Here is a 15,684-nt window from a genome sequence, read left to right as displayed (position 1 = left end):
ATGTCGCTGTATTTGTGTGTATTTGTATGCATCAGGCATCGAGTATCGAGTAAACAGCGACGGGACACTACGTCTTCCCGACTTGTGCAACCCGGTATGTGTCTCGTGCCACCGCGCCAGGAAGCCCTGGGTGGCTTCAGTTACTCATGCCATGTGTATACTCTAGCCAAACAAGTCCTAAGGACACTCCAGGGTGGTACAGAGGAAGGAGGGGCGAGGAAGCTAAAGGCGAGGTAGTGTGGTCCGATGGTTGAAGCCAGTGATTTAGGGGCTGTTGATACCGGGCAGACAGCCCAGGCTCAGTCACTGACTCACTGTAGATGACGCTGCATAAGTCACTACACTTAAAATGTCCTCATATGTTTAGAAATGTTCAAGTGGAAATCAGGCGCGCTCACACAGCTGGAAATCGCTACTGGATCTGATTTTCTTGTTTCTCTCTTGCTTTTCCCTGAAGCTTTCATAAACAGATGGCCGAGGCTCATTAAGCTGTTGTCAGGACTATTAATGACATTGTGAACACTTTCTGAGTTCTATATGCCTTCGGGTTTGTGATTGCCAAAGCTGAGCCATTAAAGAAGGTGTGAGAATAACACAATGCTGCTGTGTGCTGCAAGGTGAGGGATGGAAGCCATGAAAGAAACATACACACATCCTCGAACTGCTGTTGGGCTAAAGTTAATGATTTCATGTTAGCGGTGAGAAAACCCTACAATGCTACATTACATGTATACTGCATTGCATGTGCTCCGATACTGTGGTTTTAGCTAAATGCTAACATGCTCACAATTATAAGGTTAACATGTTGATATTAGGCAGGTATAACGCTTACCATGTTCACCATCTTAGGAACACGTAGCATGCTAACATTTGCTGATTGGAGTGATGACAATTCATTCGGAAAGGAACATGAACATGTGTACCAAATTTCATTACAATCCATCCTTCCGTTGTTAAGAGATTCCACTCAAAGCCACAATTGTGAAACCCATGATGGTGCGAGAGGAGATGTCTGGGGATCAAAAAAGTCATTAGGATTCATCCTCTGAGGACCATAATTGTATGTACCAAATTTCATGGTAATCATTCACATTATTATTGAGATATTTCTACCAAAGTAGACCAACAGAAAGACCAACATTGGCATCCGTAAGTTAAAAAGATAATCACTTGAAAAAATAATTGTCACAGACAAAGGTTGCATTTTTGATTCAAAAATATTAAAAACATGCCTTTAAAATAGACAGTACCATTTATTTTACATTGGAAAACTTCTGTTCTTGAGTCAAATTATGGCTAAAAATCCCTCATATCTTGCAGCTCTACTGATGAATTCTTATGGACCAACAGCTAAGTGCTGGCCCCCTCTGACAACACTCAGAGACAACTTTAGGTGGACTTATGAACTGTGTAGTGTGAGGCAGTGGTTTCGCCTGCTCGGAATGGAAAAATTGAAAAAAGCTCAAATAGAGCCCTCAGCCCTGTCATCAGTGCTGTTGTGTATGCTCATGATTGTGTTAGTGAGTTATGAAGCAAACAATGCAGAAACAGAATGGACAGAGAGAACAGAGTAAACTTTCAACATCTCCTCAGTCTGGGAAACAGTGGAGGCGGCAATGAGCGCTTGCAGAGCTCCAGACTCATGTTGTTGATCCTTATGTGGTCACACGCAAACCTAACCATCTTCCTCTGGGATATCCTCTCTGAGTGCATGAAAATTCCCCCACTGACCCTGCAGAAGTAAAAGAACAAAGCAGGTGGTATATCTTTTCAAGGTTTCTTTCCTTGTTAATGTTTTCAGGAAATCAATATTGAGTCACAAGCATGATCCCAATTAAAGCAAAGTGAGCTTTAAAATGCATCCCCACACCTGAAGTGCTGTGATGCAATAAATGTGATACAAGCAAATTAGATTTGATTGTTTTGGAGAGAAAGTATTGCAAAAGAAGACAGTTTATAAAGCTGTTTGCTTATTTCTTCTTGTGTATGCACGTATGTGTGTGTGTGTGTGTGTGTGTGTGTGTGTGCGTGTGTGTGTCTGCTCTGAGCCTGTGCCACACTCGGACTCTGACAGTTTAAAGCTGTGGTCTGTCAAACTGTGATTCTCTCTAATGGTCTATCTCTCCCAGCAGATGTACTCCTCTTTGCTCCACAGCTGCATCACACATGTTTTCACGCTGTTCGACAATGCAGTTATATTCTTTTTATCTGCATGGAGCTCTGGTGTTGGTGGTGGCACATTCATTCTATGCACGTGGTCTTGTCCCTTCCCTCCTTTACATCCAGAACACTGCAGTAGCACTTTAGCTAAACTTGGTCCTGAAATGTCTCCAGTTGGGTAACATAAAGAATGTTGAGGGTGGGGGGTCAGATCTGGCAGAGTCTGCTATACGGCTTCATAGCACACACAGTCATTTCCATAATTGCCCACAATCAAACCAACCCCTCCTGGATTCCTGTAGATAAGCTGAGCTGGGGCTCTGGTGAGTGCCAGAGACCCCCAAGTAAGAACAGGTGCCGCTAATGTCACTGATTTCAGATTCTCTGTGTATCCAAAGAAGGGGGGGGGGCTGTTGTTTCTCCTGTAATTGCCATGGTTGGACATTCCCTTTCGGATCGTAAGCGTGTGATTTTTTTTTGATGAGGAGAATGAAAGAGGATTTGTCCCACATTTGATCTGGTATTATCAGGAGCCAAATTAAGATGCCTTACAGTATGTGCATAGGGCAACAGATTGCTGTGCATCAGGTCAACGCGATTGATTCACAATGTAGCTGATTTTCCACTGCCTAACACATGTAATTCTACATTCTGCGGCTAGCAGAATAAACCTTTTAGATCATATTTAGAAACAAAGTCAAACACCCGTGACACAGTTTGTGATATAACATAATATACACAATTTTCATAATGTTACTGTCTTACAGAAATGCCCATGCCTCTTTCATAAGCTCAGTTGTTTGAGAACAAAAACAAAGAAAGTATGGCTCATTTTTCAAATATTTTAAAGACTTGGCTCATGGCCATGAAGTTACTCCAACATATGGACAGCAGTGGAATATCATGTATTTAGATTATTGTACATTTACCAATACCAAAATACTCCATTAGTAAAAGCCCTGCTTTCAAAATCTTACAGAAAGTAAAAGTCCAACATAATAGGCTAATGTAAATCCTGGGAATGGGCAGTGCAATCTATAGGTTATTAGCCTACTGTATCATTAGAGAACTGAACAGTTACCAATCAAAAATAAGTGGTTATATTTTTGTATATTGTATTTTAAATCACACATTTAAGGCAGAAACAGACATAAGTAATAGTTGTCTTTACTGTTTAAGTCGATGGAGCCCAACAGTGCGTCTCCCACTTCTTCCACTCTCCGTCCTCTGCTCGAGCAGGTAACTGTTTATCTCGACGTGGACGCGACTGTGGCCACATGCGCGCACCCGCGAAGTCATACGTCATCGCGCTCGCTCCTCTTCTCGCGCGCTGGTTAAAAAGAAGGAGGATAGAGCACGGGAAAACATGTGAGCGGTCTGAGGACTTTAGTGAGAGACAACTTTTATGTCTTCTATGTTTTTTTTTTTGACCCTGTGCATGCACAAACCGCCGTGTTGTGCTTAAAAGGATTTACACCTAAAGGAACGTCTTTTGCAGTTGGGGTTTTGACTTTTTGATTTCATCAGGATAAATTATTATTGTTTTGCTTTTATTTTACTTAGCTTTTGTTTTATTTTAGTTGTACTATATAGCCGAAGCAGAAGCAACAACAATTATTATTTAAACAGCCTTCTTTATAGCAGTGAGTCACATTTAGGACACCTGTTCTGATTAACAGCATATTTGTAATTTTCTGGTAGTAATTGGCTTCTGCTGCTTTGATAAATATAGCCCAAAATAAATAAATACATAGGCTGCATTGCAGGCTAAACCCACTCCTATTTTAGAAAAGGGGACCACACTTTGAGGTGTTCTTTTATTGCATTTCTACATTTTTGTGAATTTTCTTTTTTTTTTTGTAACTATGAAGCATCTGCAATTTGTGCTCGTCCTGTCCATCGCGGTCAGCGTGTGGGAATGTGGGGACGCAAAGTTTGGCGAAAGGGGAGAAATTAGCCCCAGGAGAAGAAGATGTTACGACGGAAGCTTGCCCAAGCGGCTGAAGAAAAGGGAGCGAAAAGTGTTGCTTGACGGCAGCAGCAGCAGCGGAGAAGTTTGCCACAGGTTGTATCCTCGTGTGTCCTGCTGTCCCACCAGGAGAGCCGCCTATCAGATCCTGCACCGCAGGGATGCCAGGGTAGGTTACTGTCCGTCCACCACGCTGCATTTTCAAATTAAGGGACTGGGGTTTTACTGCTTAAACGCCCGAGGAGATGCTTTTCATCCACAGCGCTTTTGTATTGTCATTCTAGCTCTTGTTGCCGGCAGCTGAATTTGGGGATGGTCAGGGAAAATAGCCCTGGGCTACCTCTGAGTGTCCCGATGAAAAAGTCTTGATTTATCACTGCTAAAGTGTGTGTGTGTGTGTGGGGGTGTGTGTGTGTGTGTGTGTGTGGTTGCATGGCAGGTGACCTGACCATACCTTTGTGTTTTTTAATATCACCTAAAGGTTCGCCCTGTAAAGTCCTTGTTTGTGAAATACACGTTATGTCTGTAGGCTACTGTTATGTTATCCCGTTTATAATCTCGTATGATATCGCTATATCCCTTTAATATCTCCTCATATCAACTTATTTTGCTCGTATATCCTTTCTGTAAGGGTTTACCTGTTTGTTTTACTTACCTGGTCTGAAAGTTATTTTTCCATGTTTTGAGGATTTATTTTTTTTATTTTGTTTACTGGGCTTTACACAGTCTGGTGCAACATTAATTTAGCGGTGCAATGCGCACAGCCGATTTACGTTACTTCTCGCTACAGTCCGCTTTAACTGTCAGGAGAGAGGGACAGCCCACTATAGCCGCACTGTTGAACCGTTCACCCGAAAAGGTAGGAGCCCGGTGGTGAACCGTCGACACGTTTTTACCGGAGCTTGGCAGCTGATAACGAACTGTTTACTTGTCGTCTTATTGACGCACAGGAAGTTGTTAAGGGAAACGTTCCACGAAATGTACCGTGCTCGCGCTTTCACGAAAAAAGTCGTGGCCGTTATGGCATCGACCGAAGTGATACAATGAGTGCGACAATGTCATGTAAGCAAGAATTTAAAAAAAGCATATGCTCATTTTGTTTCCGGTGGGGTAAAGGCAATAAAAAGCGACTGTATGCGCCAAAACTTGTGTAGCTGATTCCGCTGGATCCTCACCGAGCCGTTCTCCTGTAAACTATTCCTCGAATTATTCAGTGGCTGGGTGGTATCTTACTTTGTGTTGCGACAAAAAGCCATATTGCATCATTTAATTTGCTCAAGTCATGCAAATAAGAGGGGGGGGGGGGGGGGAATAGGACAAACTCGACTTCTCCTCCTCCCCACTACACTGCCCACACACGGAGCCCTTTCTGATTATGGCAAAAGAATAACAACCACACCATTGTGTTTGTTGGTTTCACTAATGGGAGAAGCTGGAGAACATCACTCTCCCCCAGTCATCAGCCCTGTCCAATCGTAATGCCTTTGAGAGGGTGTGTGTCCTTCACTATATCCCCCTGCCAACCAACTTACACCTATTCCCTGAGGACAAGTGTTTTGTTAAAGCTTAGCATTGCCCTCATCAGTGCTCTCCCCCTCTCTCAGTCTCCCTGACCATATGAGGGTTTGCACAGTGTTACTGATTTATTGCATTTGAAAGGCAAGTGTTTTTTTGTTTTTGTTTTCTTTCTCCAAGTTCGGCATTGTATTTGAATATGTTTGTTCCGGCAATTTCATTGGCAAAAAGCAATCATGCAGATGCTATCCTAGAAAGAAGTAATCCTGTAACAGCTGTTCTCCCATGTGACGCCATGCATTGCAGCTTGGTGTGATGCCAACTTCAGAGAATGTAATGTAAACATCTGAAATAGCCGGGTAATACCTCAATGACTATTTTAGTTTCTTACACTATTATCACTCCATGTTTGTTTGATTACGGCTCTATTCTTGACTGGCTTTAGCGTGTCCTCAGCAATGGTGCAACAGCTGAGCCTCATTGTCATTTCCTCCCTGCTTTTGAGGAAGGTATTCACTGAGATTTCAGCAAAACACAACAAACAAAGGTCCACTTGTTCTGGTTTGGATGATGGCAACATTGGAGCCCATCCCAGCAACATATGGACACAGGGCATGGCTGAGAGCACACAAATGATACTCTCCATGGACCTTGTGCCAGCCCATGGCACACAGAATCAATGGGCAATTTAGAGCAGGAGGGCAGGCATGCCCCGCGACACTGCATGGCATGGGTTTTGACAGAGGACCACAACACACATAGCCAGCCTGGAGCTCCCTTTTTTTTTTTTTTTTTTAGGAAAAACATCAACAATTAGATAAAATATAGAACAAAAGTGGGATTCAGATCTGAGTGTAACCATGGAATCTCAGTTAGGCCAGAATTTCTTTTCTGTCTTCAATTCCGTCATACTTCATTTTGTGATTAGAGATTGTATGTTTATGTCAGGTAGACCCTCAAGTTTTTTTGCCAGATGTTCTGCTACCTGTTGGGTAAACTCGGCTCTGAATATCTGCTAAACAGAAAATCTTTTCTCCAGTTGCAGTTTGTTTTGCTGTCCGAGCGAAGTGTAAGGCGTCCATATGTTGGCCTTGGGTCCGCTGGTCTAATTGACTTCGACAGACTGCTAATTTGTTGATACCAGAGTGGGAATGATGTGCCGGTCTATCTCTAAATTGGTGTTTACACATGGACCTCACACAGAGCAAAGCACTACCAGCCTGTCCTGCCTGGCTGCCCAAGCAGTGCTGCTCTTGACCTAAAACAGATTACATTGTGTTTTATTACAGCTAATTTGTTATGTAAATAATCCTGCTAATTTATTTTGGATTAACTCTTTGTGTACCTTTGCGTAATGACCCCAAGTCAGTCTTTTAGGCTCTTAATTTGGCGTCATTCATTTCATGCCCGCAATCTGTCAGACATGGGAATTGTAATTTGACTTTAACTGTTTATGAACTTAGTAGGCAGTAAGTAGGCAGTGATTGAGATTATTTCTTTGTTTATTGCTCCATACAGACAGGGTGTTCCAACCTCAATGTTTAACAAATTGGTATCAAAGGATGTAGAATTGCATAATACAGAAAATGTTGTTAGGATAGAAATGGGAAAATCAGTGTACAGGGCTCTGTTATGATTCAGTTTGTGTAGATCGAGATTGTAAAATCTCTGAAGAAATGCTTCAGTGTGAGAATGCGGTAAGAGGCTATACCACTACTACCAGTGGGAATCTGGAGTGTCTTTGCAGTGTGAATGGTGTGAACGTTCATGCAGATGGTGGTACTGTAGAGAGGCTGCAGACTTTCACACCATCGCAAGTGACTGTCTCCCTCCTCATTCTTCATTCATCAAATGATGCAAGGAAAAAAAAAGAACATTTCTATGCAAAAATAATCTGTTCAGCACAATATCAACCCAAACAATAACTAACCACATGTCAAATCTGAGGATCGTGTAGAATGTGATGACACTACATGATGACATTGATGTTTAACATGTGATGTGGCATGTGAGGGAATGGGTTTATTACATCTAGTGTTGCCTTACACCTGGTTGCCAACGAGAGTATCTCACTTTGCACGTGTCATATGGGAGAAAGATATGACACACGGTTGTTTTCTGGATGTGTTGTTGTAACTTTGGAGTATTTGTGTTTAGTAGAGATCATTGCCTTTCTCTGTGGTAACTAGGGGGAGATTTTACACATTATGACTGATATATAGATGCACATTGAAAAATGTAGGTGAATTCTTTTAAGGGCTAATATTTCCATTTAAAATGTAATTTGGACTCACAGGAGTCATTTGGAAACACTTCACTTCATGTCTAGTTACAGTTTTCAGAATCTCTGTCTCGAGTTGCCAGGAATTTATGATTACGTCGATTTGAAAACACACCCCGCATTCTGAATTCAAGAAGTAAAAGTTAATAGCCGAACATTTTAATCAGGCGTTGGTCCTTGTTGCGTGTGGTCTCCAGATTTTCTCCACCAACAACACCGAATGTGGACGTCTCCTGGAGGAGATCAAGTGTGCTCGCTGCTCCCCCAATGCCCAGGTGTTGTTCCACTCCTTGGACATGGATAAGATGCCACACAGGGAGCCAGACCTGCCTCGGCTCTGCCAGGACTTCTGCCGTGAGTTCTACTACACCTGCAGGGGGCACATACCAGGTAATTATACAGATAATAATGACCATGAATGTGACTTGAATTATAGCCCCTGTGTGGTTACCTGGTGATACGCAAGCAAACATACACACATAGAGTAAGTGTAAGTAGGCATACGTTATACTTGCTCATTTCGGTCTCCCATGCATTTGAAATGAAACTGACACTTCTGATTGTGATGACTTAAAATTCACGGCAGGCCTCATTTGTCATTGAGACTCAGCCTGCACATGGAGAACTGGCTGATTTTTGGACTTATGCAAAAAAAGTGGTGCGTCAGTAGTCTGGTCTGTGAATATTTATTTATCCAGCTCTTACCTCATCTGACCTCACCTCCATTTGTTGCTGAGCTTGTCTCACCCGTTTGCTTGCTCGCTGCCTCGCTCCTTGCTCTACTGTTGCACTTTAATGCATCAGTAAAATGACTTGCCTATATAGACACAACACCCGTATGCTGATTCGTCTGCAGTCTGACGTAGCACATTTGGTCTTGCAATATTTTAGCTTTTTTATGACGCAATGTTCAGTCTATAGCTGTATTTATGGCACCAGGTGCAGAAAGTTTTGTTCTCCTGTCTCTGTTTGGTTTGTTTGGATCACGCAAGTTTATTTAAATCAGCATAAATATGCAAACATGTGACTTTTTTTTGAAGACCTTGAATGTAGTTACAGTTCACCGATTTGAGGCATTTCCTGTCATGTGAATGGAAAATATTAGATTTGCAAAGGGTGGGTGTGAAAACATGCACTAACAAAAGCTGACCCAGCCTGACCAGTGTACCAGAAAACTGGACTGGAGCTAAATAAACTATTTTATAACCTGTTCCTGGATACTGCTCACCAGACTCAACTCCTGGGGTTGATTCTCTATTCGGGAAGCATAAGCACCCTAGCTGTGGTCTAGACATGACTGCTCAGCACCTTGCCTTCCTCAGACATAGACCTCACTTAAAAACCTGTGGCTCATGCTCTGCCACTAGTAAGTTTTCATTTAACTAATAAGTTCACATGAATCTAAACATAGAGAGGTCTACAGACTATGAGCTCTACTAGGAGATGTCAGAATCCACAGAACAGGGAAAAAACCCATTGATGCAACCGATTTCCTTGTGGATACTGCTAAATGATAGGAACCCCTTTGCCCTTTGAAAGCATTTGGTCTTCAGAACTTCCTTTGGAGAGATGCAAGATCAGAGGTACCTGTGCCTTCACAGTGCATACCAAACATGATCAAACACTTTCTGACTGTCTTTTCTCCTCCAGCAAAGTCTTCTTCCAATCTCTGTCTCCACAAACTGATTAGATCTGCTGAGATTTGCAAACAGAGAACAGTTTCAAACACACTTGTCCGCAACCCACCCACATGGTATGCTTCGGCTCAAGTCGAATATCAAACACATACATTCCATCTGAGTCCATCTGAGTCTGCATCTAATGGCCTGCTCGCATATCTTGCACTGCTGTTGAACTACAATTGAGGTTGGCGAGTGGGACTCCACAGAGCCTAGAGAGAGGAAAGAAGAAGAAGACTTTGAGTTGACTCGCATTACTTGGTCAGGAGCTGACAGACATTTGGGCTCAGCGAGTTAAACCAAAAAAGCTTAAGAGAGGAATCGAATCCCCCCCCCCTCTCCCTCTGTTCACCGTCGTACCCCCTTCAAATCCAGCCCTCCACAGATCAGCATATGTGGTGACGAATGACACATTTATTTTTCTACAAAGGTTGTGTGTATGTAAAACTGCTGAAGTGCATCAAGATGTCAAGTACTTTGGGTGGGCCACCCAGGTTGCCTTGGAAGTATACCAGATGGAAGTATAACTTTAGCGCTGGGGAGCCGGGAATATGGACAGAGTTCTGTCTCTCTCTTTCTCTTTCTCTCTCTCTCTTTCACTCCCCACTTCTTTGCTCTTTCCCTCCTGTCTTTTTTTCTTTTGCATGCTCTTCCTCTTCTCTTTTACTTGGTTCATGCTCTTTTTTTTCTGTGCACACTGTACAATTGAGGTGGAACATGCATAAATACAGGATGACTTAAATAATGCACACCCTACAAAATGTATTATAAATTGATTAACGAGATTGAATCCTATTGCAGAGATAAATCTCTCCATAGAGTTAGAAGTGTTGTTTGCATAAACAATAACAACTGTGTTGGCATTTTAGAATGTTTGATACAAATATTTGTGGACCTGAATCTTATCATGGGAGGCAGTTAACAGTGAAGATAAGATAAGATAAGATAATCCTTTACACAAACATGAACAGACAATATTATGTCCTTAACTTTTTCTAATTCAAAAGCACTGGCCAAAGGAATTAAAATGAAATGGTAGCCTTTTACTGCATCCATAACTGTCGTCCTGCTCCCATGAAACGTCCTACCAGCCCTTGATTAGGGCATGTACTTAGCCCCCATTTCTCCATAAAGACATTTACTGCCTTGACTTTCCCTTCTGCCTGGAGGCCTCCAACCTTCCCCAAACTCCTCTTCTCTCATATCTTCCTCCCCTCCTCACTCCCCACCCCCCCCCCCCCCCCATCCTGCACCCAAGGTCCCCAACCAGCATGCTTAAGATAACTGCAGACACAAGTGAGTGGGTGGTATAGCCAGAGAGCTCTGTGTGTGTGTGTGTGTGTGTGTGTGTGTGTGTGTGTGTGTGTGTGTGTTTGATCTTCATGTTGTGTTTAGATGTTTGAGGGGATATCCTATCACCTCCAGTATTTGGTGCGGTCAGTTCTTGTGGTCGGTGTGTGGCAGGAGAGGGAGATGAAAGGAGGGACAGAGTGTCCTGTTTGTGTTTTTATCACTGGTGTATTTGCTCTCCTCTCTCCTCTGAGGGATTGACTAGAGGAAACAATATTGCCAAGATTGTTTTTAGGTCGCAAAGGGCCTCCGAGACCCACTGCACACTTTGCTTTTTGCCGGGAATAGTGTTGTGACTGCACAGGCTGGAGGCGTAGCTGCGTGTGACTGCTATGTTTACGCAGATCACTTTTGGCCCTGGCACTGAAACATTTTAGGTAAACCTGCAGGCCAAAGAGAAATGTGGAATGATGAGATGGCAGTTGTACTTAGAATTCACATGCTAACTTAGTAGAATACAATCAGAAAGCCAAGTCGAGTCAATTCTATGCAGCCCCATCTGTAGAGTTTATGACACCCTCTATCGTTAGACCGCCTTGATTCAGAGAAGGAAAAACAAAACTCAAGAACCATTTGGAAACATCACGTCTTCGTTTGGCAATGCAATCTCTCACCCTGAAAACATTTTTTTGTTTATTCCAAATTACATGCCATATTTAACAGGTTGACTATTTAATTTTGTGTGCTGTGCCCATGTGTTGCTCAGTAATGCAAACCAGTCAGACCTGTATGAAGGAAAGAACAAGTGGTCTGGACTTATTCACTGAAGAACATCTAGGGATGGCAACACTGAAGTGGCCTTTTGACATGCTGATTTTGACAGGTGATAGTAAGAGCTGTGACACGGTTTGTCCCTCAACTTGTGTGTGCAGAGAGAATTTGCTAATTCAAAGGTCCTACAAATAGCCAAATACGGTGAACTATTATGATATATAATGACAACAAATTGAACAGTCTGATGTCTTCAAGTAAATATGAGTGTTTGTCAGTCTTTCTGTATCAGTGTTTTCAATTTGGTTCTATTTTTGTTGATAGTTTGATTAAGTTTATGTCGGGGTGTGCTAAGGCTGTGCAAGCAGAGTCTTTGGAGCTGCTGGATGAGGGGAATATGACTTTATTCCTCGAAAGGTCAGTCAGATTTGAGACTGCAGATGAAAATCACTGTATATTTGTTGGCTTCAGATGGCTGCAGAGAGAGGTATACAACAAAAAGCCTTCACATAACACACATGTTCCATTGAAGAAGTGCTGGTAGGAATCAGTCACGACAATAAACTGGATTTTTTTTTCTGTGCATTTAATTGTGTCTTCTGGTTAAGAATGTATATGGAAAGTAAAATAGACAAGCAAAGCATCACTATGTTGCTGGATAGACTTCGAAGAAAAGCCAGTGTCAGAGTTCTTTCATAGGAATCCATTAGGACTAGTCCAAAAGCATAATCAAAATACTGACAGTGCAAACTTATATTGAAAATGCAATCTTTATGCTCTCTGGAGGAGGCATAGTTCACAGCAGGGCCCTTTCTAATCTGCGATGCATTTGGTTTGGCCCATTTTCCTTTCACTTGTTCATTTCGGGCCTCGTCTAGCCAGAATTTGGTTTGGCTCATCGAGCGTAACTCCAACCCTCCCAAACACACAAGCACATCACATTTGTTCTCTCTAACTCTTCTGTCCTCTCTTGCACAAACTCATGCACACAGTTATTGTACAGCCACATACAACTACAGAAATGTGTACCATTGAAACACTGTTAAAAGAAAATGAATTGTATTTTCCCGGTTTAGGTGTTTTGTATTAGCCCTGTGCATGAAGTCATTTAACCATGCAGTATCTACAGTAAGTGTAAGACCCTCTGTCTATGTCTTTATCTGTTGTGTTTGCTAGAACTGTTCCAGGCCGATGTAGATGAGTTCTGCCAATACTATGGGAGGAGAGATGCCAGTCTGTGCTTTCCAGATTTTCAACGAAAGCAACCGCAAGGGCAAGATTCTAACTACTTGGAAGAGGAGAAAAGGTTTGTAGCCTGGCTTTTATTCCATTTGAGGGTTGAGTTACACAATGGAAGATGAACATATTATTATTTAGAATGAGCTTTGGCTAGTTCCTCAATGTGTTTCAGCCAAGTGAACTTTCTGGCTTCAGTAGTACTTTGTACTGACACTGACATTCAGCCGTGATTTTTATATATTTTTATAGAAACATGTTCTGGTTTCACTGGTCCACTTTGACATGGTCCATACTCTCAGGCAGAAATGCTATGCCATCTCCTCTCTAATCCTAAAGTTTGTCCAGACTGCATTTGCTCAGCTTTGCTCACATAATGAAAATGCTTATCCTGCGTCATTCTGGTTGCCTCTCTCACAGCAAAGGTCTGTGCATCATAGAGGGCTTTGCCCTTTTGTCCATGGGGGGATGCCTTTCATCTCTATGTTCCCCAAGGCAAGAGGGCCAAGCAGTATGTGCACCTGAATAGCAACGACCAACATTCAGTCAAATAACTTCCAAAAGTTAGAGTCAAGGGGTCATTTGTCACATCTGCGCCTTATCCTCTGAGAGGTCTACTCGGGTAAATGAGCAGGACTTTCTGACATTAGAGGCTGGAAGAAAGGGTCTAAATGAAATCAAAGTTATGGGCTTGCATTTTGGCCTTTGCTTTTAGGAAATTGAGACACGGATTTCAAGTGCTCATGTGGTCCTCATGCAATCCACAGAGAGAGTGCTGATGCACTTTTTGGTATCTTCATGGCTGGTGATACGTAGCTAATCAGAGCACATAGAAAACAGGATAGGACAAGAAATAATCTACCAGTATGCATTACCAGCAGTGTGTTAGTTGGTTATGGGCTGGTATCAATTGTGGCCAGTCACATTAGCTTCTCCTATCCCCTTTTAAAATCTGTGTTCTCTGCACCAAAAGTGACCATCTACACAGGAGGGAAAGCAACAGGGGTTCTTTTCCCCGTCTCCACAGTTTAGTCGGGTACCTGCACAGTGGAGGGGGTACAATGGAGGGACAGAACGAACCTCCTGCGCTGGATTAAAAGACGGAGGGAGACTATTGGTGGGAACGGTGTTCAGTGATCTAGAGAGGAGAAATAAGTTTCAGTTGTATTATAACAGACATGATGATGAACTGGAATTTTATTTTGCATTTAAATCTTGCATTTTTCTGGTTAACAATGTTCCCACCTTGGCAAACGGCAAGTCACCAAATTAGTAAACCAGCAAAGGTGAGGAACATCATCACTGAGCCTTTGCGAAATGCAACATCAGACTTCTAAACCAATGGTATAAGAATGAAAAAGAGCTCCCCTGCTAGTTTTGTCAGTTGAGACAAATATCAAGTACTTGCAGTCCTAGACAGCAAAATGATATCTTACAGCTGAATATTGTTTGCTTCCTTCCAAATATTACTGCTTGAGCTTCTATCATGCCTCTTATACCTCATAATTGGATTATTCACGGCCACCGTCGGTCTCTGACCTTTTGTCTCCCTTGTTACCCAGGAAACACAAACACAACTGCTACTGTGCCCAGGAGGTGTTGAGTGGTCTGAGGCAGCCGGTGGCCGTGGTGCACTGTGGGGATGGATCCCAGCGGCTCTTTGTCCTGGAGAGAGAGGGAATTGTCAGGATACTCAACCATGACCTCGAGCTAATCAAGGAGCCCTTCCTGGACATACACAAGCTGGTGCAAAACGGCCTGAAGGTATGAATAAGCCTGCCTTTAGTGTTAACAGTGTTTTCCAGAGGTAATCTGATAATATGGATACAATTTCAGCGCAGATGTAAACAGCAAAGAGGAAAGGATCTTGGCTGATGGAGTATTAAATATCGTTTGCTACATTGCTAGAGTAAAGAATTCAGGTGCTACAGCCTTAACACTAAGCTTTACAACACGACTGTAAGCGTGTGAGGAACATCTACAGCCAAGACAAACTCCTTGAAAATAGTGCCTGCTCACTATTAGTATTCAATTATATAATTACACCAAACAAGCAGTCATTCATCAAATGGAATTGTGGCGAATCATTACGCTATTATCTGTTAATTAACTGTACATACAGCACACATTGTTAATACTGCTATTTTTCTGCTAATTTTCACAAGATGGGTTGATGGCTTTCTGCATCTCTCCCATATTGTGCCTATAAGGGTTCTAATATCCCACATGGTTACCCAAACCAATATTCAAGGTATATACTCAAATGCTTTTGATATCCTTTTGCTTTGTCCTGCTCTCTATGTGGTTTACTGAGGTTCTTTCTCTCTTTTAGAAGAGCTGAAAATAATGATATTTTTATATTTCTGTCAGGATTTAGTACCTATGTAGGATTTACATTGTCTGCTTGCCAGAAGAGGGGACATGATAGAGGTGTCATGGGGCAAGTACTAGTACTTCTACTTCTGTTTGGCTGTGAGCCCTCTCTGAGAACAATAAACATGGGCAGAGCTGTATAAAAAGAGATAAAATGACATGAAGTATATTTTCTCATTTATCCAAAATATGTTTACAAAAACACATGCATCCAAAAGATAAATACTAGGTGCTGCACAGAAGAACATCTGCACACTACATAATGGTCAGTTGACCTGTCAGGTGCTCTGTCCGGTGACCTTTTTTAGTATGTATGTCAGGGTGTGTCTGTATTATATTCTTTGTTTGAAGAAGAGCTTGTCGCTTGAAATGTCGCTTGAAATGTCACTTGGTGGTTATTACATATATAT

The 15,684-nt window shown here is 42.3% G+C and overlaps 1 protein-coding gene across 2 annotated transcripts in view; it reads left to right on the top strand.

Moving 5' to 3' along the window:
* The first annotated feature begins 3,513 nt into the window (after positions 1-3,513).
* hhip (hedgehog interacting protein) overlaps positions 3,514-15,684 on the top strand; it is a 34,422-nt gene continuing 22,251 nt past the window's right edge. Inside the window, exons 1-4 of one of the 2 annotated variants that reach the window (XM_031863157.1) lie at positions 3,514-4,298; positions 8,123-8,315; positions 12,842-12,971; positions 14,464-14,665. In XM_031863157.1, coding sequence (XP_031719017.1) covers positions 4,026-4,298; positions 8,123-8,315; positions 12,842-12,971; positions 14,464-14,665 — 798 coding nt within the window. In that variant the 5' untranslated portion in view covers positions 3,514-4,025. The other variant, XM_031863158.1, reaches the window with a different exon arrangement.

The sequence above is a fragment of the Anarrhichthys ocellatus genome, unplaced genomic scaffold (genome assembly GCF_004355925.1).
Source record: "Anarrhichthys ocellatus isolate YVR2014 unplaced genomic scaffold, GSC_Weel_1.0 scaffold28, whole genome shotgun sequence".
Lineage (NCBI taxonomy): Eukaryota > Metazoa > Chordata > Actinopteri > Perciformes > Anarhichadidae > Anarrhichthys > Anarrhichthys ocellatus.
Note: the sequence above shows the minus strand (reverse complement) of the source record. Positions and strands in the feature narration are given on the sequence as shown.